The sequence below is a fragment of the Bos indicus x Bos taurus genome, chromosome 10 (assembly GCF_003369695.1).
Source record: "Bos indicus x Bos taurus breed Angus x Brahman F1 hybrid chromosome 10, Bos_hybrid_MaternalHap_v2.0, whole genome shotgun sequence".
Lineage (NCBI taxonomy): Eukaryota > Metazoa > Chordata > Mammalia > Artiodactyla > Bovidae > Bos > Bos indicus x Bos taurus.
The window spans coordinates 17593556-17620048 of record NC_040085.1 but is presented as its reverse complement, the minus strand read 5'-3'; the positions used below and the strand labels follow the sequence as shown (position 1 = coordinate 17620048).

Below are 26493 nucleotides of genomic sequence, written 5' to 3'. Positions count from 1 at the left end.
TCCTGAATTATGTTGTTATTGTGCTCTCTCTCTTTCATAAATTTATATTTTAAAAAATCTGTTAGTGTCATTATGTTTAGGAAAGATAATACATATTATAAAAACAATACTGGTTTGCATACAAACCCCTCAGACCAAAACTATTTCATGTGAAAGATTTCTTTTTCAAAGATCATTCACAAGGCAGTAATGAATCTGTCTGTCCATCAGATTGCAAATGCTTGAATCTGTTTTGCTATATGCATGTGCATAGAACTGGAAGGTAGAGCACAGAAGTGAATGAGGTGAACCTGTAGTTCATTGTACAGTAGTGTTGATGGAGTTAAACAACATGCAAAAAAAGAGCTGCTGGTCAACTTCCCAAACTGGATCTTCAACATTATTGGCATAAAGATCAATGGAAGAAATTTCTAATACTATCAGTAAGACCCTGTGTTTTAGCTAACTCTCAATTGGTAGAAACAAAAAGCACAGAGAAAAAGCAAGGACAAAATTCGTCTATACTGTGTGTTGCTGCAACACAGTGCTTCATGTATTTTTCATACCAAAGAACATATAGAAACTGATTACATTTGTACAGCACTTCAATATAGAATGCTGCTTGAAACGACCTGTGATTCCACATTCCCTGGGTTCTTCCTCACCTTAGGAGGTAAGGAGATAAAGCACTTTCTACACAGGTAATCAATTCCTGGATGCAGAGGCACATAATTTGGAACATCTACTCTTATAAACATGGGGAAAATGCAAACCTGGAAATGAGATTCCTTAAACAATACCTGTGTCTTTATGAAAGTCATATACAACCAAGAAAATATGCACCAAGCTTTTCAGTTTCTTTGGGTTCTCAAATGGATTTGAAATTGAAAATATTCTGGTGTGTTAGTTATAGAGATACAGATCTGACCTTTTAAATAGTCCCTCATTTTTTAAAGTCACTTGGACTGAGAAGAATGAGTGAAATATAAACATCAAATTGAACAAGGAAAGCTCACATCTCCCTGTTTACTGTAGGGCCCCAACATGAGCAACCAACCACCTGCTCCTGTTGTGTGGGGCCCAAGGCTCTCATCACACCCGAGCTGATGCTGCTACTGCTGCTACTGCTGCTAAGTCGCTTCAGTCATGTCTGACTCTGTACGACCCCATAGACGGCAGCCCACCAGGCTCCCTCATCCCCGGGATTCTCCAGGCAAGAACACTGGAGTGGGTTGCCATTTCCTTCTCCAGTGCATGAAAGTGAAAGATGAAAATGAAGTCGCTCAGTCGTGTCTGACTCCTAGCGACCGCATGGACTGCAGCCCACCAGGTTCCTCCGTCCATGGGATTTTCCAGGCAAGAGTACTGGAGTGGGTGCCATTGCCTTCTCTGATCACACCTGAACATCACCAGCTAATCTTCTGTGCTAAGGCAGGAGCACTCAGACCACACGTGAAATGAAGTTTGGTGAAACAGTCAGATGTTTCAGGTCCAGCTCTTAGAGACAATCAGAAATCAGAGAGAAGAAAAACACATTTCATTCTTGCTAATATTTCACAAGTCTTCAACATGATTTTCTTCATGGGCTTTAATGTCGTTGTGTTTTGCTGCACAACAAACCACCTCAAAACTTACTGTTTAATTATCTCATGATACCTCTGCTCAATGCGGTGAAAGGGGGCTCAATTGCACTGGAATCCCTCAATTTACTCACTTAATTAGTGGGGTTGACTGGAAGCTGAGGCTCAACTTAAATCTCAGAGGCCCGGGCTCATCTCTTCTTCAGACATTCTCAGGAGTGACCATGGCCTGTACACGTGATCTCTCTCTGTGGTCCTGAGGGAAGCTGGGCAGCTTACACTGTGCCTCGAGGCTTCCAAAATCACAGAAGTGTCAACTGCCAAAGAGTCGCCACCTTTCGCCTCAGAACTGGCATGATGTTAACTTCTGCTCATCTGTTTACTACAGTAAGTCATGCAGCCAGCCTGGACTCAGTGTGTATGGGGGCTACACAAGGTCCCAGATATCAGGGAGCACGGATCACTGAAGGTAACTTTGGCCACTAGCTTCCACATGAGCTGATAGAATAAATACATTCCTTGTGGCAAACTGGCACCAGAGTGCTAATGAAGCACATAGACCTTAATAGTCATCAAGGTCACATCAGTTTACTTCTCAAATAGCACCCACACCCACTTCCTCATCTCTATACTCCTTGCAGCTCCCCTAATACAAGCATTTAGCACCTCTCAATTGGATAACTGCAAAAGCCTTTTCACTCTCTTCCTGTCTTTATTCTCAACTCTTTCAATGTGACTTCTACATGACCACAGAGTTTATATATATATATATATATATATATATATATATATATATATAGGAGAAGGAAATGGCAACCCACTCCAGTATTCTTGCCTGGGAAATCCCGTGGACAGAGGAGCCTGACGTGCTGCAGTTCATGGGATCAGTAAGAATTGGACATGACTTAGCGACTGAACAACAATAACAATAACTGAATAACAATAGCAACAATAATAACAACAATAACATATAAAATTAGTTTGCTTCCTGCTCATCTTTGGATAATGAGGAACCATTAGAAATTGTAAAGATCAAATTTTATATTAAGAATTACAAGGCAATGTACAATTTTTCCCTGAGTTACTTCTAGTTTTCTCATTCACTCTTTTCTGCCTCATACTCTAGATGTACATCAGCCACTTTAAAATAAAACTGTTTATGCTGGTATTAAGCTTTTTCCTTAATCTGAACCTTTGCAGACGCTGTCCTCTGTGGTCAGAAGGATTTTTCCCAAGTACTTGTGTAAAACACATATATGTTCTCAGCCTTTACAGCCCAGTTCAAGCAACGTTATTTCTTATGTGAAATCATAGAGGATAATATTGCTAACTTTTAATTATAAATATTCTTGGATCTGGTCCCCTCTTAAGATTGTTTGACAGGAATATTTGCTACTGAGGGCCATCTTATATTTATATTCATTCAAACTGTTTCCTATGAGCACGAGGCATGAAGAGATTCCTTTTAGTCCACAAACCAAAGCACAGTGTTTCCCTTCTTTTCATTTAGCAAATATCTCCTTCACAGCACAAGACCCAGATATAGGCTATAGCAAATACAACGGTGTGAGTTGGGAAAGGGCAACCTTCTCCAGTGGGTGACTATTCTGTCTTGGTTTACATTCTTCTGTGTAAACTGCAGCAGGGCTCCTGATCTTCATGAAGACGAGGGAACTTTTAAAGTATCCCCAAGTGCTGCTCCAGACCCATTGCTCTTTTAGGGTGGAGGTGTAGCTTTCACCAACATAGTATTGCTAGATTTGTCTTCATTTGGGAGTCCAAATCCAACATGCCTGAAAAGCAAAAGTTATCCCAATTATGTGCATTTCAAATAACTTTGTTAACTCATGGGATTTTCCTTTTCCATTACATCCCAAACCTGCTACTCTTTCTGTTTCTATATATAAAGTAATTCAGATTCAGATTTACTTTTGACTTTAAAGAAGTCTTGAGATGTCTACCATTTATATAACTGCATGGCAACACTTCAAAGACATTAAGGATCCTATAGTGAGCTGGAGGGTGGGCCCCTAAAGATACATTCACATCCTAATCCATGGAAACTGTTAATGTGAACTTATTTCACAAAGAAACTTTTCAAATGTAATTGAGAAAAGGGTATCAAAATCCAATCATACTGGATTATCTTGGTGGGGCCTCAGTCCAGTGACAAGTGTCCCTTTAAGAGACACACAGGTGAGAAGGCCTTGTGAGGTCTTCTCGATGGAGGAGGAGGCTGGAGGTATACAGTCACTAGCAAAGGAGGACCTGGGGCCACAGAAGCCAGAAGAGGCAAGGAAGGATTCTCTCCTAGACCATTTAGAAGGAGTATGTTCCTGCTGACACCTTGTTTTCAGACTTCTGACCTCCAGACTGTAGGGAACCAGTTCTTGCTTTTTGGAGCCATCAAATTTGTGATAATTTGTAATGGTAGAACAAGGGCTACTGGGGCTAACACAGTTTTCCAAAGGTAACATTTCTAAATAGCTACAAGCAACTCCTGATTGTTTGTATTCATGGAAGGGCGTTATTTAATTACTTAAAAAAAGAGTAATTAATTAAATTACTCTTTGGGACATTTGCATTCAAATTCTCACATAAGTAAACATACACATTTATTTATCATTCAACAAATGTTTGAGTAACCACTATTTACCAGGTATTACTGGATCAGCAATTTTTGATCCAGTCACAGAGGGGCAGCACTGCAAACATAGACACTCCGTGGGGAAGATGGGTGGTAACACGGTGGTAAGTGATGGGCTGTCTCAAACTGCAGTCACTCCTTTCTTTTTTATTTCCCGAAGGCAGTCTAGACCAGGTTTCTATAGGTCTGGAAGAAGCTGATACAAGGGAAACCCTTTTAGAAGCAAGCCGATTCAGCAACTCTTTCTGAAGAGGAAGAAAAGGGAGATGCTACTGTTAGCACCAATGTTGACCTTATGGATACAAATATCACGTGAGTTTGGGGGTTCCCTAATTGCTCCCAGGAAATTCAGCACAGAGGAATCTTATCTGCAGGCAACTGTAGGAGTGGGATTTTCTGACTGAGAGCAGGATGTTGAGAAAAACATAAAAACTAAAATGTGGGAGATAGAGGGAATTGGGGAAGGAGACATGGAAAGAAGGAGAAAATACACAAGAAGAATGAAAGAGACCATTATAGCTGAAAGAATAAACATCTAATCAGACTTTCTCTGTTACTTCTCATTGCTTTTCTGAACAGAAATGAATGGACAACAGATAAAGCATTTTCCTGAATTCTTGCTTCTGCAAGAAGGAGAGAACTTCACCACGTACTGCAATTCCTCAAGCATTTTAAGCAGCTTACAGTGGTATAAGCAGAGGCCTGGGGGCAGTCCTGTCCTCCTGATGATATTAGCTAAGGGTGGAGAAGTAAAGACGCAGCAGAGACTGACAGATCGGCTTGGAGAGACCAGAAAGCACAGCTCCCTGCACCTCACGGCTGCCCAGCTCTCAGATGCAGGAACCTACTTCTGCGCAGGGCACAGTGCTCTGGAAGCACCTGCTGCCTGTCCCCAAACCTCACTGTGGGCTCCAGCGGTCGCTCCTCCTCATCTCTCCTCAGAGCAGGGGCCAGAGAAAGCTGAAGTCATGATGTCTATGAAGAAATTGAAGTTTTAATTTTAAAAAATTCCCCAGACTCTGGGGAGGGAGGAGGGAGGAGGGTTCAGGATGGGGAACACATGTATACCTGTGGCAGATTCATTTTGATATATGGCAAAACCAATACAATATTGTAAAGTTAAATAAAAATAAAATAAAATAAAATAAAAAGTAAAAAAAATAATAAATATTGCCAAGACTTAAAAAAAATGAAGAATTCTGTCAAGCGTTAAATTATACACAATTTCTTGCAGAAAATAGAAAATAATCCTTCACTCATTTTATGAGGCTAATATTACCCTGACACCCAAATCATACAAAGACTATAAAGAATGAAAAACTACATGGAAATATCTTTTATCTTGAAGATAGACACAAATTTCTGAAAATATTTTAGCAAGTAAAACTCATTGATATATAAAATGAATAATATACCGAGCACAAATGTAATTTCCTTCAAAGGTGCAAGACACTTTAATATTGAAAATCAATGGATGGAATTCACCATATTAACAGGGTAGAAAAGAAAAATCATATCATCATATTAATCTAGTCAGAAAAAAGGATTTGCAAAAATTCAGTAGTCAATGATGGTGAAAACTCTGAGAATCACGAGAATAGTGGGGAATTTCCTCAATAGCTAATGGTATTCTTATTAATAAAAGACTATAATTTTCTCTAAGAAAGAGAAAAAACAAGAGTGTCCATTCTTGTCACTCTTTCAGTACAGAGCTAGATGTTGGAGCAAGAAATAAAGAAAGTAGATATAATGATTTTATACAGTTGAAAGAAGAAGTAAAACTGCCACTATTTGCTGGTAACATGATTATCTATGCAGAAAATACAAAGAATATACCCCTAAATTTATATTAGAGAAATTCAAATTAAAACTACAAAGAGATACCACTTCACATATATCATAAGGGCTAAAATTAAAAAGACTGACCTTATCAAGTCCTGGCAAGGATGCAAAGAAGTTGGATCACTCATGCATTGCTGGTGGGTGAATGGCCCAGTCATTCTAGAAAAGAGTCCAAGAATTTCAAATACACTTAAATATTCACTTGCTGAATTCTTAATACTGCAAATCAACCAGTGATCTTCACTGAATGAACAGATAAATATTCTGTAGTACCTTCACACAATGAAACATTATTTATACATCTTTCTCAACTTTAAGAGGGTTATTTTTCAATAAATCATTTTAAGTTGAAGCAATAGGAAGTCAAAAGTTCATTTAATATGGGAAGGAAATCTAAAAAAGAATAGAGATAAATATGTACATGTAAAACTGATTTACTTTGCTGCACTGCAGAAACTAACATTGTAAAGCAACTATACTCCAATAAAAATCAATTAAAATTAAAAAAAAAGAAAATCCATCTAATATATTTAACCTAGCTTCCCTTAAATGTGACCAATACTTGCATTAGCCTACAGTTGGGAAAAAAATCATCTCACACAGTCTATTTTATACTAAAATGATAGAAATCTTATGCAATGTATTGAATACTGTACTGAAAGTGAAAATCAGGATGGTTATATGGGTATGAAATGGCTGTAAAGGTATTAGTTGTTTACACTCATGATTTTGAGGCTGGCCAGGAGCTCAGCTCACTCTTGCTGCCCAGAATCACCAGGAAACATAATACTGCATGTTGTTAGCCCAGGAAAAGATAAAATTTCAATATTCCAAGTATGATTTCTACTGAATGCATACCACTTTCTCACTACTGTAAAGTCAAAAATTCTAAATTGAATTATCATAAATTGGGACAGTCTGTAGTGATTAAAAGGAACAGACTATTGATATACGCAGTAGTCTAGATGGGTCTCAGGATGTTATGCTGAGTAAAAAAATCAATCTCAGAGGCTACATGGTGTATGATTACACTTATTGGATTATTATGACTATATACATAGTGTGATTCTACTTATACAACATTCTCAACAAGACAAAATAAAGATGAAAGGAGATCAGTAGGGACCTGGATTGTAAAGAATTGCAAGCCTCGGGAGGGTGTACAAAGAGAGTTTCTTTAGAGAAATGGAACAACTCTATATCATGATTTTAATGCTGGTAACAAGAGCCTATACATGTGATAAAGTTTCACAGAGCTATGCATCAAAACCAGATTGCATATAAAACTGAGGTATCAGATCACAGTCTGTATTTTAATAAAATTTTGGCAATGTCAATTTCCTGGTATGTATATGTATTATTATATTAGCATATATATTTTACAATATCAAGCTGCTCTTCAGGCGTTGTGGCCTTTGTGGTCTCTTCTGCTTAGTTATAAATAATTGGAAACCAGGACATCAGCAGATTTCAGGGATTTTCAAGGGTTGTGGAGGTGGGGATGGTCTGCAAAGTAAGTTCTTTAGGGTGATGGAATGATTCTGTATCTTAATTTTAGTGGTAGGAACAAGAACCTACAAATGGGATAAATTTCACAGCTATGCATAAAAAGGTGGATATAAAAACATGTGATATATATAATAAAATGATACAATGATACATATAATATATGTATTATCATTCTGCTCCCCAGACTGCTCTGGGCATTTGTGGTCTCTCCTGCTTCCTTGTAAACAATTAGAAACCAGGATATCAGCTGCCTGTCACTCAGAGTTGAAATGGGACAGAAGAGTAGATGGTTCAACTACATATAAACTCTCCTCCTTGCATCACTCATTAATGAGTTCTTTTGACCTTAAATTTTAAGAACTGGCACTGTTTTGGAGACTGTGTCTATACTTCCTTTTCTACTTGCTTATTTGCTTTTGATTCTTTTAAATTAATTCATCTATTAGGATTATCAAACTAAGTGGAAGATTGAGAGATACACACTTCATTATCATGCACAGTATACAAAACTTCAATCATAAACTTCTGTGGTATTGACATATACTAAGTGTTTGAATGGGACTTGAAAAGATCAGTTTTCACTCCAGTCCCAAGAAGGGCAATGCCAAAGATTGTTCAAACTATTATGCAATTGTGCTCATTTCACATGCAAGTAAGGTTATGCTTAAAATCTTTTAAGCTAGGTTTCAGCAGTGTGTGAACCAAGAACTTCAAGATGTACAGGCTGGATTTCAAAGAGGCAGAGGAACCAGAGATCAAGTTGCTAACATTCATTGGATCATGGAGAAAGCAAAGGAATTCCAGAAAAGCGTCTACTTCTACTTCATCGACTATGCTAAAAACTTTGTGTGGATAATAACAAATTGTGGAAAATTCTCAAAGTGATGGAAATACCAGCCCACCTTACTTGTCTTCTGAGAAACCTGTATGCAGGTCAAGAAGCAAGAATTAGGACCGGACATGGAATAACAGACTGGTTCCAAATCAGAAAAGGAGTCTTTGAAGGCTGTATATTGTTAGCCTGTTTATTTAACTTATATGCTGAGTACCACATGTGAAATGCCGGGCTGGATGAATCACAAGCTAGAATCAAGATTTCTGGGAGAAATATAAAAAACCTCAGATATGCAGAAGATACCACTCTAATGGGAGGAAATGAAGAGGAACTGAAAGGGCTTTTTGATGAGTGTGAAAGAGGAGAATGAAAAAGCTGCCTTGAAACTCAACATTCAAAAATCTAAGATCATGGCATCTGGTCCCATCACTTCATGGCAAATAGAAGGGGGAAAAGTAGAAGCAGTGACAGATTTTATTTTCCTGGGCCCCAAAATCCCCATGGACAGTGGCTGCAGCCATGAAATTGAAAGATGCTTGCCCCGTGGAAGAAAAGATATGACAAACCTGCAGGTGGGCTAAGTCGCTTCAGGCGTGTCTGGCTCTGCATCCCTATGAACCATAGCCCTCCAGGATCCTCTGTCCATGAGATTTACCAGGAAAGAATAGTGGAATGGGTTGTAATGCTCTCCTTCAGGGGATTTTCCTGACCCAGGAATTGAACCCACATCTCTTATGTCTCCTGCATTTGCAGGCAAGTTCTTAACCACATGCCACCTAGGAAGCTTAAGATAACATATTAAAAAGCAGACACATCACTTTGCTGACAAAGGTCTGTATAATCAAAGCTATGGTTTTTCCAATAGTCATGTGCGGTGTAAGAGTTGAACTATAAATAAGGCTGAAAGCTGAAGAATTGATGCTTTTGAACTGTGGGGCTGGATAAAACTCTTGAGAGTCCCTCGGACTGCAAGGAAGACAAACCAGTCAATCCTAATAGGAATCACCTGTGAATATTCACTGGAAGGACTGATGCTGAAGCTGAAACTCTAATACTTTGGCCACCTGATGCAAAGAGCCTACTCATTTGAAAAGACCTTGATGATGGGAAAGATTGAAGGCAAAAGGAGAAGGGAAAGGCTGAGGATGAGATGATTAGATAGCATCATTGACTCAATGGACATGAATTAGAGCAACTTTGGGAGATATTGAAGTACAGTGTAGCCTGGGGTGCTGCAGTCCATGGAGTCACAAAGAGTTGGACACGACTTAGCAACTGAAAAACAACAACAAAGTGTTTGAAACCTGCAGATACCAACTTCTGTGGGGGAGCATTACAGCATTATGTCACAGAAAGACTTGGCATACTTATCTTGAATTTATTTTACAAAAGAAAAATAATGAGCCACTAACAAGTGAGACTGAACACTTTGGACCAATGACATAGAAAATGTGACATCAGGACAATTCCAGGACACATGGTCTAATAAATGCAATTCTACTTGTGGAGGGAACAGGACTGAATATCCTGATCTTCCTCAAAGTCTAATAAATAAGACTTAATTTCAAATTTCAAAAGAATATTTTATTCCTGTTATAATTTCATTCAAAATTTAAAACTGCATATACTCTGAAAGTCAGATGGACTGATTTTTTTTGTCATTTATGGTGAAGTAACTTTATCTATTGAAAAACCTAAATAGAGTCATAGAACTCAATACAAAGAGATACAATAATTATTTTGAATAAAATTTCCATTCACCAAGAAGCCTAAGATCTGCAACTTTTTTTAAAGAATCATTAGATTCTGGATGGAGAAAAGTAAGTGTGGGCTAATAAATGACCAGTTAATAGATAATAGAACATTTCATAGGCTATAGTAAATTATATTTTAAATCATCTGGAAAAAACATTTTGCTGAATAATTATTAATGTATGTCAACTTGCTTAATATTCAATTCCCCTCAGCTCAAATTTTAATACTGATTGTTTTTTTCATGGCTTCTTTCAGGATCTGATTAATTTAATGACCAGGGAAAAACAAGTAGACAAAGTAAAGGTTTGTGGTGAGCCAGACTTTTTCCCATGCACGCACAGACCACGTGGTCTATGAATATGACAAACCCCACTTCCTGTTGCGGGGAGTCACACAGGTACCGGGTAGTATGTATATGTGCTGCCGGGCACTCAGACACTGAACTCTCAGCTTGAGGCAGAACTAAGCACATTTGTGCAGGGGATTCCATGCCTCATGCCACTCTCCAGTCTGCTCTGGGTGTTCCTGGCTGTCGCCTTCTCTGGTAGGGAGGCTTCCAAACATGGGTGCTAGTGTTCAGGGTGAAAGGACTGCACACAGGCGCGTGGAGCTTCACAGGGACTTGGGGAGGAAAGGAGGACTGGGGAAAAGCAAGCATCCTATGATCTCATTTTTTTTGTCTTTGGATCCTAAATAACTCCTATACTATTTTATTCATTGCTTCATCTTTGTTTTCTGATTGTTTTCCCCACAGCATGTGGTGTGGCCCAGAAAGTTACTCAAGACCAGCCAGATATATCCAGCCAAGTGGGGCAGTCAGTCACCCTGAATTGTCAGTATGAAACAAGTTGGCGCTATTACTACCTTTTTTGGTACAAGCAACTTCCCAGTGGACAGATGACTTACCTTATTCAACAGTATTCAGAATACAGTAATGCAAGGAATGGCCGCTATTCTGTAAACTTCCAGAAAGCAGATAAATCCATCAGCCTCATCATTTCATCCTTACAGCTGGAAGATTCTGCAAAGTACTTCTGTACTCTCTCTGAACTCACAGTGCTTGAAGTAATAGGAAAAGCTGTACAAAAACCCAGAGCTTGATAAGAAAGAGCCCCCCTGCTGCAGGACCCCAGCTGAAATGCACACTCGCAGACCCCAGACAAGAAATGATAGTCCTGTGGTTGTTTAAGTTGTGGTCTGGATCAGAAGATTTAATTCTAGATAAAGGCTCCTTCTATGTCATTGGAAACAGGTGTCCAGAGTAACTTTCTACTAATACATTCTCCTCTTGAATTTTTGACTTTAAGTCAACCATACAGAACATGTGTAAAGTTGTCTAGATTTGAAAACTTGTCCCATAATGCTTTAAACTGGCAGTTTTACTTCATCACAAACCTGGATCTAGCTGTGTGGAGTCACCATCAAATCCATGTCCTTAGTCATTTCCTCTTAGACTTTGTGTCAGGGCACAATCAGAAAAGCAGAACCATGGGTGATGTAGAATAAGAGATCAGTTATAAGGACTAGATCTCAGGCAATGGCTAGAGCTGGTGGACAAGTCTGTACAAAGCTGTTGTTTTTAAATCTGATGTTGAGCCTGAATTCACTTTAAGTGAGCTTAGAGTAATATTTGTAAAGGAAAGTTTGGTGAGGACAAAAGCTGGACAAACTGTGACACATAAAGTCAGACTTAAACTATGAGGACACTTGGAACCCACAAAGATTTGTCTGTCTCACCTCCTTCAGTCTCACAATACCGGGTGACCTTGAAGAGAGGTGGCTGTCATTTGCCATCATGCTACACCCATACTTGGCCCAAGACAAAGAAGATGAGGAGGACTTCTAATGGGAAGTGGAAGAGTTGTGAGTCAACAATAAGATGAGCTAGTTCATCAGCAGCAATGTGTAGAAAAAGTATTTGCCAAAATCCAATAGTCTACCATGGTGAAAACTCTAAGAAACACAGGAATAATGGAGAATTTCCTCAATAGCTCTTAGCATGTTTACTGGTAAAAGACTCTATGTTTTTCCCTAAGGAAGGGAACAAAGGGAGAATATCCACTTTAATCGCTCTTCTTCAGCACAGTGCAGGATGTTGTAGCCAGTGCAGTAAAGCAAGTAAATATATAAACAACCTTTTAAGCCAGAACGGCAGTCAAATTACCACTATTTTCTATCCATGTAGAAAATCCCAAAGAATATACCCTCCAATACTCTTACAACTCAGTAAGTGGGTTCAGAAGGTCTCAGGATATACAAGGTAAACACAAAATCAAATGCATTTCTATATACTAGCAATAAACATGTGGATATCTAAATTAATAATTTAACACTGTTTACAATGGCTCAAGAAAGACCCTAAATTCTTAGGCATAAATCTAAGAAAACATGTACAGAACTTATACACAGAAAGCTACAAAACACTGGTACTTCCAAAAAATACAAATAGCCAATTATTCTAGCTATTATCCTAGAAAGACCAACTCTCCCCCCTTGGAGTTACATAGGCATCTTTAAAAGTGAAAGTGAAAGTCACTCAGTCATGCCCAACTCATTGCAACCCCATGGACTATACAGTCCATGGCATTCTCCAGGCCAGAATACTGGAGTGGGTAGCCTTTCCCTTCTCCAGGGGATCTTCCCAACCCAGGGATTGAACCCAGGTCTCCCACATTGCAGGTGGATTCTTTACCAGCTAAGCCACAGGGGAAGGCCCATGGAGCTGCATAGGCACTTTTAGAGGAAAAAAAAAAAAAAATTGGTGACACATGCATTATGACCTCTTTTTGGACTTGATTCTGTTTATTGACTTCATTTTATCCTCATACCAACAGACCATTCTATCTTAATTACTGGGGCTTCATACACGTTTTGAAATCTGGAAATGCAAGAGATGTTTTCTTTGTCTTATTCAAGGCTTATGCTAGGTTTTTGCACTTCCACATAAGTTATACAATAGCTTCTACTACAAGAGATTGAGGTAATTTGCTTGGGATTGTGTTGAATTTATGAATTGATTTGGGACAAATCAAATTGATTTGGAACAATTGACATCTTAACATATGGAGTCTTTGGATCCATAGCCTCTTTATTTATGTCCTCTCTAATGTCTTTCATTAATGTTAAGATTTTTGTAGAGGACATGCATTGTTGCTGTTGTGTAGTCTCTGTCATGTCCAACTCTTTGTGACCCCATGGACTGTAGCCCGCCAGGCTCCTCTATCAATGGGACTTTCCAGGCAAGAATACTGGAGTGGGTTGCCATTCCCATCTCTAGGGGATCTTCCCAACTGAGGGGTATTTTCTACATGTACAAATGTGTGATGTGTAAATAAAAATAATCTACCTGATTGGCAGGCAGACTCTTGACCACAGAGCCACTTGGGAAGCAAGGCTACTTGCTATAGATATAACAATTTTATTTTCATTTCATATAACTTTTTTACCTTTAATTGACCTAAATACCCAGCATCAAATCCAGAGCTAGGGTTAACTGGGTTAAGAAAAATGTGAATACAGGGAATTAATTACGCTCTGAAATGACAAGAACAGAGCTAGATATCTGTCAATATGAGAACAGATTCAATTCAACAGCCAAATAGACGGTACCAACCTCTTGTTTGGGGTTTTGCAAACACTATTTCATTGAGCAGCCTTAAGAAATGGTCTTTCCTGATACCAGTGTCTGTAGGTGGCAAGGACTGGTCACCACTGAGTACCAGGCCATGATTTATGTTAGTTACCCCAGACCTCAGAAGTGAGGACATTTCTCATCTCCCTAAAATGATCTGTGATTTTTTACTCCCAAATCAAAACTATTCTAGAGTTACTTAAGAGGAATCAAGAAGAGGACTTGGATATCTTATATTAAATTAGTTCCCAAGTGTTCTTGCCTGGAGAATCCCAGGGACGGCGGAGCCTGGTGGGCTGCCATCCGTGGGGTCGCACAGAGTCGAACACGACTGAAGTGACTTAGCAGCAGCAGCAGCAGCAGCAGCAAGCATTTGATAAATGACATTTTAATTGAATTTTATAATGCTCTTGCTAGAATCTAGAAATAAAATTGATTTTTGTGTTTGGTGACTGTATCAATGCACTAATATGTTCTAGTTCTTACAGTTTGCTTAGAGGTACTTTGCATTTTCTACATGTATAAACTTATGATCTGTAAATTAAAATAGTTCTAATTTGCTTCTCCTTTTCAAACTTAATACATTTTATTTCCTTTCCTGGTTTGATCCCATGCCCTCCATTAGGACAGTGAGTAGAAGTAGATAGTCTATGTGTCTGTTTGTAATCCTATAGGAAATAATATTGACTTTGATATTTTCAATGTTACCCTTTATTAGATTTGGAAATTTCTCTTTTATTTTTGGATTGTTGGGAGTATTCATCATACTTACTCCCATAACTCCCATCATAAATACATACAAAAGAGACTTTAGCCTTTCAGCAAATTCTCTTGATTATTTGAAAGTAAATTAAGTACATAATTTTGGTTTTCATCAAGCAAAGGAAGATAACCTCACCTCATATGGTCAAGATATAATCTTCTAAAATTAAAAATTCTGAAAAGAGGCAATAGGCTAGAAAACTTATTTTTAGATTCTCCATATATTTTTGGTTTTCAATATTATTTAAAATGACACTTTGAAGTGTTTTGTATAATCTTCTAAAAAATAAAGTCAAAGAAACCAACAAACAAAATGTTCATGCTAGTTTTCTTCGGCCTTTTGGTAATATAATAAAATAAAATATTCTTACATAGCTTAAATGAATTCATTTTCATTTGTTCCTATATTTTCAGTAATAGTGGGTGTTGACTTCTGTGTGCATGTGATCTGCCAAAGAGAGACTTCCAAAGAATATTTGTGATTATTTGTTAAATAAATGAAGTGTGATTACCATGATATTTATTTCCATATCATTAGTTTAATTTTCCTCCATCCGAGAGTTTGGATGTTTGTTATCTTTTCTTGAATTTTGTCCACAAATATAACCCTCTATTTATCCTGTTGGAGTCTTTTGTTTAACTTGACTTCCATAGGATTGAAAGATTGCTTTTAGAATAATTTCAAGAGTTGCTCAGCATAACTTCTTTCACTTTACTGCTAAGTCACTTCAGTCGTGTCCAACTCTGTGTGACCCCATAGATGGCAGCCCACCAGGCTTCCCCATCCCTGGGATTCTCCAGGCAAGAACACTGGAGTGGGTTGCCATTTCCTTCTCCAATGCATGAAAGTGAAAAGTGAAAGTGAAGTCGCTCAGTTGTGTCTGACTCTTCGCGACCCCATGGACTGCAGCCTACCAGGCTCCTTCGCCCATGGGATTTTCCAGGCAAGAGTACTGGAGTGGGGTGCCATTGCCTTCTCTGACTTCTTTCACTAAGTTCATGAGTAACAGCTCATCTACTCATTCAGAAAACAGATAACTCTTGAGTGCTTTATATGTAGCAACTTCTCTTTATAAACATTGAATAACCTTAAAATATGGGAAGGTTAAAGACAAAAGGAAAACTACAAAGAAGCCAACAACTGAGGATCATAATGGGGGTATGACAAAATGAAGGAGCCAAAAATAATTAAAATCTTTTGTGGAGCGGTATAGAACTAAGAAAACACAGCTGAGTAGAGGTGGTACAGCTACGATGTGTGTGTATTCTCAGTCATGTCCCGCTCTTGGGACACCATGGACTGTAGCCCACAGGCTCCTCTGTCCATGGATTTACCCAGGCAAGGATACTGGAGTGGGCAGCCATTTCCTTTACCAGAGGATATTCCTGATCCAGGGATCAAACCACCATTGCTTACATTGCAGGTGGATTCTTTACCGGCTGAGCCACCAGGGATATTTACCTTTCAAATGAGGAACTTTTCAAAAGGTTGACTTCTGGTGGGAGTTTAGCTCTGCAGTTTGTTTATTCAGTCACAAGAGGGGGCTGCTTTATTTGGAAACAGTGGTCCTTTCTGGCTATAAAGGAAAGGAGACATGTTTTCCATTGATGTTCCACAGAAAAGTGAAGAAAAATGACAGATTTTCATTGTCTTTCAATAAACTGATTTTATAGTCCTTTGTTGAGTGCATGTGGTCAAGGGTTCAGGGTGTCATAGCCTTATAGCCTAAACCTTTTCCATGTACCTCCCTAAACACTGCTTTCCCAATTCCCACCCCTGGTTAACTCTTCCCTTCTCTATTCCTTATGCTCTTTTCTCTTCACTCCTCTTTTTCTGCCAGGATCATCCACCTCCACCCTTCTCCACCCCAGATAGTTTGCTTTCCCTTCTGTCTTTTCTCTCAGCGTCTGCATCCTTGGTTCAGAGCACCTACAAACTTGGGCAAAGAGGGCATAAGGATTAAGGACCATTGTTCAAGGAGGATGAAGAGAATACCATCTTTGTCATCAGTTACTATATCAAGAACCAATGCATTGAGAAATGTGTGCCTAGATGGAGACAGATGCATGATTCCAAGGACCTTTTCAGGATGCTGAGCTCCAATGTCCAAGCTCAAGATGTTTAGCTCTTTGTCTCAATGTTACTAATATTTCCTGTCCCTCAGAACAACCACAGCCTACTTTGAAATCTCACATATGTTTACTAGAACATGGATGGGAATTTTCATCTCTTTACAATATAGAGCTCAGTAAAGCTTTCTGGGATTAAACAATGTTTTCCACAAGCTTCACGGAGCATCAGAAAATTTATTTGAAGAAGAAATGATAGAAGACAGGTTCTGAATAGACAAACCACTGTGACTGATGTTCCTTTTCCAGAGCCAGACTTTAAACTTCACAAGGGATAGCAGTCAGCACCCTGTGAGTTGGGGATATCTTGCCTTCTTTGCAGGATGTGACTAAAACAGGGCAGGAAGACCTAGACAAGGAACTGCTTGATCATTGGCTGACAGATCCTGGCAAGAACACACTGCAACAGATACTTGCACTGCTTGTAAGTCTCTACTAGCAGCAGTTGTGTCTGTTCTCTGGAAACAAGCCTAGGAGCAGACACAAGTGTGAGCTCTGAGCCCACAATCCTGGTTTGTCCTTGAAGTATGAGGCTGATGATAGGAGTAACTGTTTTTCTGACCTTGGGTAAGTGTTCTACATCTATAAGGGATGACTTTGAGGCCAAGGGAACATAAAGCATCACTTGCTCTCTACTCTTCTTCCTGTGTTTTATTCAGCATTATAGCAATGAAATTGAGAACAGATCTATGCATTTGCTAGTGAGCGCAAACTTCTACATGACAAGTTATTCCATAGCCATGATCCAGAAGAGACCGTAGCAGTAAGTAGCTTGGAAGAAATCTCTGGGGTTATTGAGCCAAGGACCCCGGGATAAAGCCTGTAGAGTTCTTAGATTCTTGCCGTGTGTCTTTGGTCCCTATATAATGGGCATCAATAATATTTCTCAAGACATAGATAAAAGCACTGGAGTAGGGGGTAGGTCCAGACAGTTTGGGGAGTGTTGTGCCCTTGATCCACAGAATTACACTGATTTGTTGTCAGGGGATAATTTTATTTTCTTGACCCTTTAGGGACTGTGATTAATGCTAAGACCACCCAGCCTGGCTCCATGGATTGTGCTGAAGGAGAGGATGTAAACCTGCCTTGTAACCACTCTACCTTTGGAGGAAATGACTATATACATTGGTATCGGCAAAATCCCAATCAAAGTCCACAGTATGTCATTCGTGGCGTACGAGGCACAGTGAACAGCAGCATGGCCTCTCTGACTGTAGCTTCAGACAGAAAGTCCAGCACCTTGGTACTGCCCCAGGTCACCCTGAGAGACACCGCTGTGTACTACTGCGTCCTGAGAGAGGCACACTGGGACAGATGGGGCTGCACCTGTGCAGTATCTCTGGTGGGAAGATGGGGGGGTGCAGAGTTGGGGAAGCAGTCACAAGAGCAAATCTAGAGTCATCTGGAAGGAGAATCAAAAGAGCAGTAAGCCATGAGGGAAATGAAGGGAAGGGAAATGGAAGAAGATGGATAAAGAAAAGAAGAGAAAGAGGACAAGGAAGAAGTGCTTCATTGGTTGATGTGGCTGTGAATGATAAGGAAACTAAGAATCATAATTTTAACACAGGAATAAAGTGAAGAGGTATTAATAGTTTGTCATGGCTCCTCCTTGTGTCAATAAAATGTTGGTTTCAGTGCATAAAAGATGAAAAGATAAGGAAAATACCACTAATTCTCCTGTTCCAAAGGCTTCATTCATTTGGACCCAGGACAAATCTATACTCAGAAACACATATTATTACAGTTGTTTCACTTGCAGATTGATCTTGCTCAGAGAAAAATCTGAAATGTTATTTTGTTACTACTCTAGAACACACATTTATGATGAAAAAAAACCTTTTAAGGAAACAAAAACTAAGTGAATATTTATTTTTAATCTGTCTAGAAGTTCTGCCTCTATAAAGAGTTTTCATCATTTTCTATATTCTCTAAGCAGCACATAGATCCATCTCATCATAAAAGTCTCAGACAAAGCAAAAGTGAAGGCTCATAGCTGTATCTCCTTCATTGCACCAAATGAAGGAGACTCCTCCCACTGTCCTTTTCTAACAGTTTAATGTATATCATATCAGCCTGTTTATTTCAATTACATATATTTTTGCACAGTTCCCCAGGTGAAAGGTTTCCCTGATGAAAGGCTTCCCCTTGATGAAAATGAAAGAGGAGAGTGAAAAGCTTGGCTTAAAACTCATCATTCAAAAAACTAAGATCATGGCATCCAGCCCCATCACTTCATGGCAAATAAATGGGGAAACAATGAAACAGTGAGAGACTTTATTTTGGGGGGCTCAAAAATCACTGCAGATGGTGACTGCAGTCATGAAATTAAAAGACGCTTGCTCCTTGAAAGAAAAGCTATGACCAACCTAGATAGCATATTAAAAAGCAATGACATTACTTTGGTGACAAAGGTCCATCTAGTCAAAGCTATGGTTTTTCCAATAGTCATGTATTGGTGTGAGAGTTGGACTATAAAGAAAGCTGACTGCCGAAGAATTGATGCTTTTGAACTGTGGTGTTGGAGAAGACTTTTGAGAATCCCTTGGACTACAAGGAAATCAAACCAGTCCATCCTAAAGGAAATCAGTCCTGAATATTCATTGGAAAGATTGATGCTGAAGCTGAAGCTCCAGTACTTTGGCCACATGATGCAAAGAACTGACTCATCTGAAAAGACCCTGATGCTGGGAAAGATTGAAGGTAGGAGGAGAAGGAAATGACAGAGGATGAGATGGTTGGATGGTATCACTGACTCAATGGACATGAGTGTGAGCAAGCTCCAGAAGTTGGTGATGGACAGGGAAGCCTGGCCTGCTGCAGTCCATGGGGTTGCAAAGAGCTGGACACGACTGAGCCACTGAACTGAATTGAACCCCAGGTGGTGCAGTAGTGAAGAATCTGCCTGCCAATGCAGGAGACACAACAGAGGCAGGTTCAATTCCTGGGTCAGGAAGATTCCCTGGAGTAGGAAATGGCAACCCACTCTAGTATCCTTGCCTGAGACATCCCATGGACAGAAGAGCCTGAGTGGCTACAGTCTAGTGTGTCACAAAGAGTTGGACACAATTAAACACACGCACACATATCTTTTCACATCACTTTATGCAACTGCATACACATTTATACACATACATACATGTGTACACACAGACAGATCAAATGATTTGCCATTAAATTGAATTTATTTGGATTTTTTACACTGTGCCTTTTGATTTTCATTTAATAATGTCCTGGAGCTCTTTCTACAGTTGAAACAAAGTGGAGTGGCCCACTACATTCTTTCTGATGCTTATTTAGTACTTTGAAACATTTTATCATTAAATTAATTAATAATTAATTAATTTTAACTCATTAATGAATAATTGTTTCTTTTTCTTTGTTATTATAAAGAATGTTGTCTTGCACATCTTTGTAGAATCACTTTGGCATGTACATGAAAAATTTAATTAGATATATGAATTAGATACTAGAAAATTTGATTAGGTGTTCAATAAAGGGCACATTTAAAATTTTTGGAGAAGTGGCATCTTGCCCTCTATATGCTGTAAACAGTCATACTTCAACAGAGTGAGAAGACATATCTTACATCCTCCACAAATAGGAAATTACCTGTATTTTTTATTTTAACAATCCAAATATACTTTATCTATACACAATGTGCATGTATGCTAAGTCATTTCAGTCATGTCTGACTCTCTGTGACCCTCTGGACTGTATCCTGACTGTCTCCTCTGTCCATGGATTCTAGGCAAGAATACTGGAGTGGGTTGCCTTGCCCTACTCCAGGGGATCTTCCCAATCCTGGGATTGAACCCGTGTCTTTATATCTCTTGCACTGTCAGGCAGGTTCTTTACCACTAGTGCCACCTGGGAAGCCTCAGTATAAGAAGAGGCTTTTTATTAATCACATTGGTTCACTACCTTAGGATTGACAAGCACTGTGCTTCCTTGGGCACATTGCTGAACCATCATATGCATTGTTTACATTTACATCGACTTATAGTTGTGATAACACACTGACTGTGAGTATCAACTGATGTCTAAATGAACATTTTTTTGTTATTTTTTTGCAAAGTTAGGAGAATCCCTTGCATCTTTCCAGGGGACTCTATCTAGCTACATGCAATCATAATCTTTCAAACTATCTGGTGTCCACCACCTTATGACAAACACAATAATTAAAAATATTTGATGTATGGCAAAACCAATACAATATTGTAAAGTAAATAATAATAATAAAATTTTAAAAAATAAATAAATTTTCAAAGAAAAAATAAAACAAGCATAAATTTATGCCATTTATCACAATCTATGAAGAATGTCAGAGATAAAGAGAAGTGTGTATTGGAATGAGCTGAAGTTCACAGGAAGAGCCTAACAAAATAGTTGGGGACCAATTTCACATTTAATAATGATAGGAATGGGGAATAAAAAAAGGAAGGAAGAAAAAGAGAGAGGGTGGGAAGAAGGAAAGAAAACAGGTAAATAGGAAGGAAAAATTTAATGAGTCCATAAATGAATAAGAACTTTGGAATACATTCTTATCTTCATTATGAGATCCCATGTGATGTCCTTTGACTCTTTCTTCTATTTTTATAGAAGATCTAATTCATGCCCTCTATATTTTATTGCATCCCTAGCAATTTTCAATAAAATGTTCAGCCAAGAATATTTCTTTATTCAATAAATGTTTATTAAGCAGCTACTATTCATCAGGTACTATGTTAATTACTGAGAACGCTTCAATAAATAAAACAGACAGAAAGATATGTTTTAGGAAAAGCAAAGTGAGGAAATAAGCAAGTGAGCTCTAAAGCTGGGAAGAGGAGGAAATGAGGGGAAAGGTGACTGAAAGTGTCCTGAAGGGATATGCTGATCTTTGGAAAGTGCTAGAGCACCTCTCATTGTACTTTCCGAGACTTGAGTACAAGTATCTGTTACCTCAGATTTCACTCACAAAATCAAAACAATTTCCAAAGTATGATAAACATAGCCATTTACATTTCCATACACATCCTACACACCAGGACAAATTTCTCAGTCTTTTGAATATCTAAGAATACGATGTGAATGATGCCACATTGAGGATTCTAATGTTTCACAAACTCCATCTGTTAGGCACATCTGAGAGACTGATTCTAAGTTAGAAGAATATCTAATTCATTCTATCAGAATTGCATGAAATGTGCAACATACTAAGTGATTTCAAATTGACTTGTCCCCAAAGTAGATAAGATGTAAGAGGGTTATAAGAAACAAGTAAAAAGTGTATACACTCATGGCACATGGAAAAGACCATTTCCTGAACACAAAGAAAAGAAAACTGCTGAAAATAATCCATTGGGATAGCCAAAATTTACTGATTTATGACATCTTCTTAGAGACTTGAGCACCAGTTGATCTGGTTGTGGCCACATTCCTCTGTATTAGGACCTTTGAAGGCACATTTGCGTCTACCTCTGATCGACTCCTTGCAGAGAGGAATGATTCACCAAGGAGTCTGACCTGTTTAATTTTCTACATTGACCTGACTACCTCTTATCATCCCACACTGCTTTCTACTTTGCCCTCTAAATCCTCACTCTATTGAAAATAAACATTCAGTAGCCCCTGTAAAAATTCCTTCCACATATCCTAACTGAAACCTGACTGTTTGTAATAGAGCTCTTTCACTTGTGGCTACTTCTGGTCCTCCCTCATCTAAAACACTTCAAATTTAGAGATGAAAACAGCATTCTTGTCACTACCACATCCCCCCAAAAACAGACTCTTGTCTTTGACCCTTTGGGGCTTTGCCTTTTACCCCTACTTTTCCCTATTCCTTTTATCACTCTCATCTTTATAAACATCACTCTTCTGTGGGAACCATGTTTTACTGTTTTCTCAGAAATGTCTCCTGGAATTGAATCTTACTCATTCCCTCTTCCTTGCTTGCTCTCCCCTGCCTTTAAGTTAGATGTTCTGGTTGACAGGTCAGCATTGCAAGATGCTGTTCTGCATGATTAAAAAACCCGCCTTTCTTCAAAGACCTTTCTTTAGGACTCTCATGTGATTTCCTGCAGACCTCCAGGAAGTAGCTTCCTTAACCCCAGAGTGCTGGTCTCTGTCTTGCTTTACTGCTCTTAGTTAAAGATTACATGACAAGTTACCAATAAACATGTGCTCAGCGTTTTCTCAGAGAGTTGCTCTTCCACGAACTCTCCCTGCACTGTCTCTTACAATCCTTTGTGTTTGTGAGAATTATGCACTGTGACACTGCCACACTCTTCCTTATATATTGAAGATGTAAACACATAAGATTCTACTGTAACCTAAAATACTCCTTGACTTAAATTCAGAGAGGACAATTCAGAGAGAAGCCTGAACTCATCAACTCTGAAGTCTATCAGTTAGGATCCTTCTCAGTCACAAACTCCCAGGGCCACACTCCAGAAAGATGTGATGATATTTCTCCAGTTAGATGCCGCTCCACCTCTGAAATCTTATATCCTGTCTAAATCTTGCATCCTCAGATTCTTACACTCATATACTTCTGCTGCATTCGTTCTTTGACTCTTTATGATCATTTAGTCCCCAGATCTCTCTATTGTTATCTTATTTCTCAGAAGTTTCCAATCTTTTATTTCTCTTTCTACAATATCTAAACTTCACAGCCCTCCTTCAATCAGTCTTTAGTCACTAACTTCATTGTTTTGAGTTATTTCTATGTCATGTCAATGATATTATTAATTCCTAATCATGGATTAATACCTGCCTTCTTATGTACCTCATTGGGGTAATGATTCAAAACACTATATTACACACATACCATGCAATACTGTTCAGTCATTATAAAGATCAAATTACAAAAAAATCTACTTTCTTGTATACTTTGATAAAGCCGAGTTCAAGAAAATCACACAGATGGGCAGACTGGTGTCATTGAAATTGTTATCACCTCCAACACTAACTAGACCCACAGTGCTTCCAAGAAAGTATTCTTTTTCTCTGTAATCATTTCTCATTGTCAATTCCTACAGTGACCTTTTTCAAAACTTCTCACACTCATCACATTTCTTAACCCAGGATCTCTTCTATTAATTATCTTGAAAGGTACTTAATTTCTATCTACAAGAAGTAAAAAATTCATTAAAATTGATAGATGTGTCAACTTTCTGCCTTCATACCCTGAAATAATACTGAAATCCAAACCAATTCTTTCCTTCTTCATTCCAATAAAATTGGAAATTACTGTTTCTCAGCTCAGCCTCTCCTCCAGCCACAGTCACACTGTGATGCCGTTACCAGGTATTTGCCCTGTTTAGTATTTCTTACCTACACTAGGACAGCTTTAACCACAAACACTTTTTGGCCCAACGAATTTGGGATTTGGTCTTTTCCCTTCTGAATATCTCCTATATTTCCCTCTGCACTAGAACCTCTGACTTGTAGCTAGAAGAGTATCTAGATAAGACTACAGATTTAAAGTAAATATTTAAACACAATATGCTGGACACCAAAATGATAAAAAGTGAAAGGATCTAAAAGGAGAGAAAATGACTCCAGTAAAGATGTTATCCAGTTTAGTTAGGTGTCTCAAGAATATTCAAATCTGCCTTACCATAATTGCAAATACAAACAACTCACAATTGCAATTACTCACATTTGCAAATTGCAAATACTCACATCTCATCCTATGACTGGGGCAAGCAAACAGAAAATATCTGTTCAGTGTTCATATATGAATTGATCATTTGAAACAAATTTATCCTCTTTCAGTTCTGGATGCAAGAAGTCTAAAATCAGTTTCACTGGCTACAGTCAAGTTCTTGGCAGGGTTGATTCTTTCCCTTCACTGCACATTACCTAGTTTTAATTTATTTATTTTGTAAGTGGAAGTTTTTACCTCTTAATCCCCTTCACCTATTTCATCCCTACACCCACCCCTTTCCTCTTAGTAACCAGTAATTTGTTCCCTATATGTCTGAGTCTGTTTCTGTTTTGTTATATTTGTTAATTTGTTTTGCTTTTAGATTTCATATAAAAGTGAAAGCACACAGTGTTTGTTTTTCTCTATCTGACATTTCTCTAAGTGCGATATCCTCCAGGTCTATCATGCTGTTCCAGCTGGCAAAATTTTATTCTTTTTTATGGCTAGTAATATTCTATTGTAAACACACACACACACACACACACACACACACTGACACATATATATCTTCTAGATCCATTCGTATGAGTGAAAACTGAGGTTGTTTCTATATATCTTCACTATTGGAAATAATGTTGCAGTGAACATTTGGGTGCATACATATTTTTGAATTAGTGTTTTTGTTTTCTTCTGATAGATACCCAGGAATGGAATTACTGAATCGTATAATGCATGTGCATGCTAAGTCATTGCAGTCATGTTCGACACTTTGCAACCTCATGGAAACATAGATCGCCAGGCTCCTCTGTCTCTGGAAATTTTCCCAGCAAGAATACTGGAGTGGGCTGCCATTTCCTACTCCAGGGGATCTTCCTGACCCAGGGATCAAAATTGTGTCTGCTGCATTGAAGGTGGATTCTTTATTGCTGAGCCACCTGGGAAGCCCCGAATCATATAGTAGTTATATTTATTATATATAAACTACTACTATTATATATATATTTTATATATAATATATATATATATAACTACTAGTTATATTTTTATTGGTTTGGGGAATCTTTTGAATAGAGGCTACACCAGCTTACTTTCCCAGCAAGAATACACAAGTTTTCCCTTTTCTCCACATCCTTGACAATACTCAATTATTTTTCATTTTTGTCATGATAGTATTCATGACAAAGTAGGAGTAAGGTGATATCTCATTGTGGTTTTGATTTGCATTTACCTGATGATTAGAGATGCTGAACCTCTTTTCATGTGTCTGTTTGCCATCTGTATGTTCTTTGGAAAAATGCCTAATCATGTCCTCTGCCTGTGGTTTTGATATTGTGTGCAAAAAATTTTTTTATATATTGTGGACATTAACCCCTTGTTGACCAATAACTTCCAAATATCTTCTCCCATTTGATAGGTTGCCTTTTTTGTGTGTTAATGGTTTTTTTTTTCACTGTGCAAAATATTTTAATTTAATTAGGCCCTATGTTCTGTGTTGTTTCTTTTTTGTCCTTGCCTGAGGAAATACAGACAAAAATATAGCAAAGATGAATCTCATAAAGCATATTGCCTATACTTTCTTTAAGGACTTATGAGTTCAGGTCTTATATTTAAGTCTCTAATCCATTTTGAGTTTATTTTAGTATATGCTGTGAGAAAATATTCTAATTCTTTAACATGTAGCTGTATAGTTGTCTAACACCACTTATAGAAGAAGCAGTCTTTCCCCCAATTGCTTATTCTTGCCTCCTTTGTTATAGATTCATTCACCATGTATACAAGGGTTAAAATCTGGACTCCCTATTCTGTTCCATTGACTGAATCTCTGTTTTTTGGCCAGCAATGTGTATTTTATTTTTTTAAGCAAATTAAAATTTATTATAAGATTTTACTGATTATTTTATAACACCTTTGAAGCATATTTTGATGTCAGGGACTGTGATACCTTCAACTTTGTTCTTTTTTTTTTTCTTTTTTTTTTTTTTTTTTCTTCCAATTTTATTTTATTTTTAAACTTTACATAATTGTATTAGTTTTGCCAAATATCAAAATGAATCCTCCACAGGTATACATGCACTCCCCATCCCGAACCCTCCTCCCTCCTCCCTCCCCATACCATCCCTCTGGGCCGTCCCAGTGCACCAGCCCCAAGCATCCAGCATCATGCATCGAATCTGGACTGGCAACTCGTTTCCT

The 26493-nt window shown here is 38.3% G+C and overlaps 1 gene segment (V, D, J or C); it reads left to right on the top strand.

Moving 5' to 3' along the window:
* Positions 1-10598: 10598 nt before the first annotated feature.
* Positions 10599-11248, top strand: LOC113899337. The segment is given in 2 exon segments: positions 10599-10691; positions 10902-11248. Coding segments are annotated over 2 exon segments (396 nt in total).
* Positions 11249-26493: the final 15245 nt, after the last annotated feature.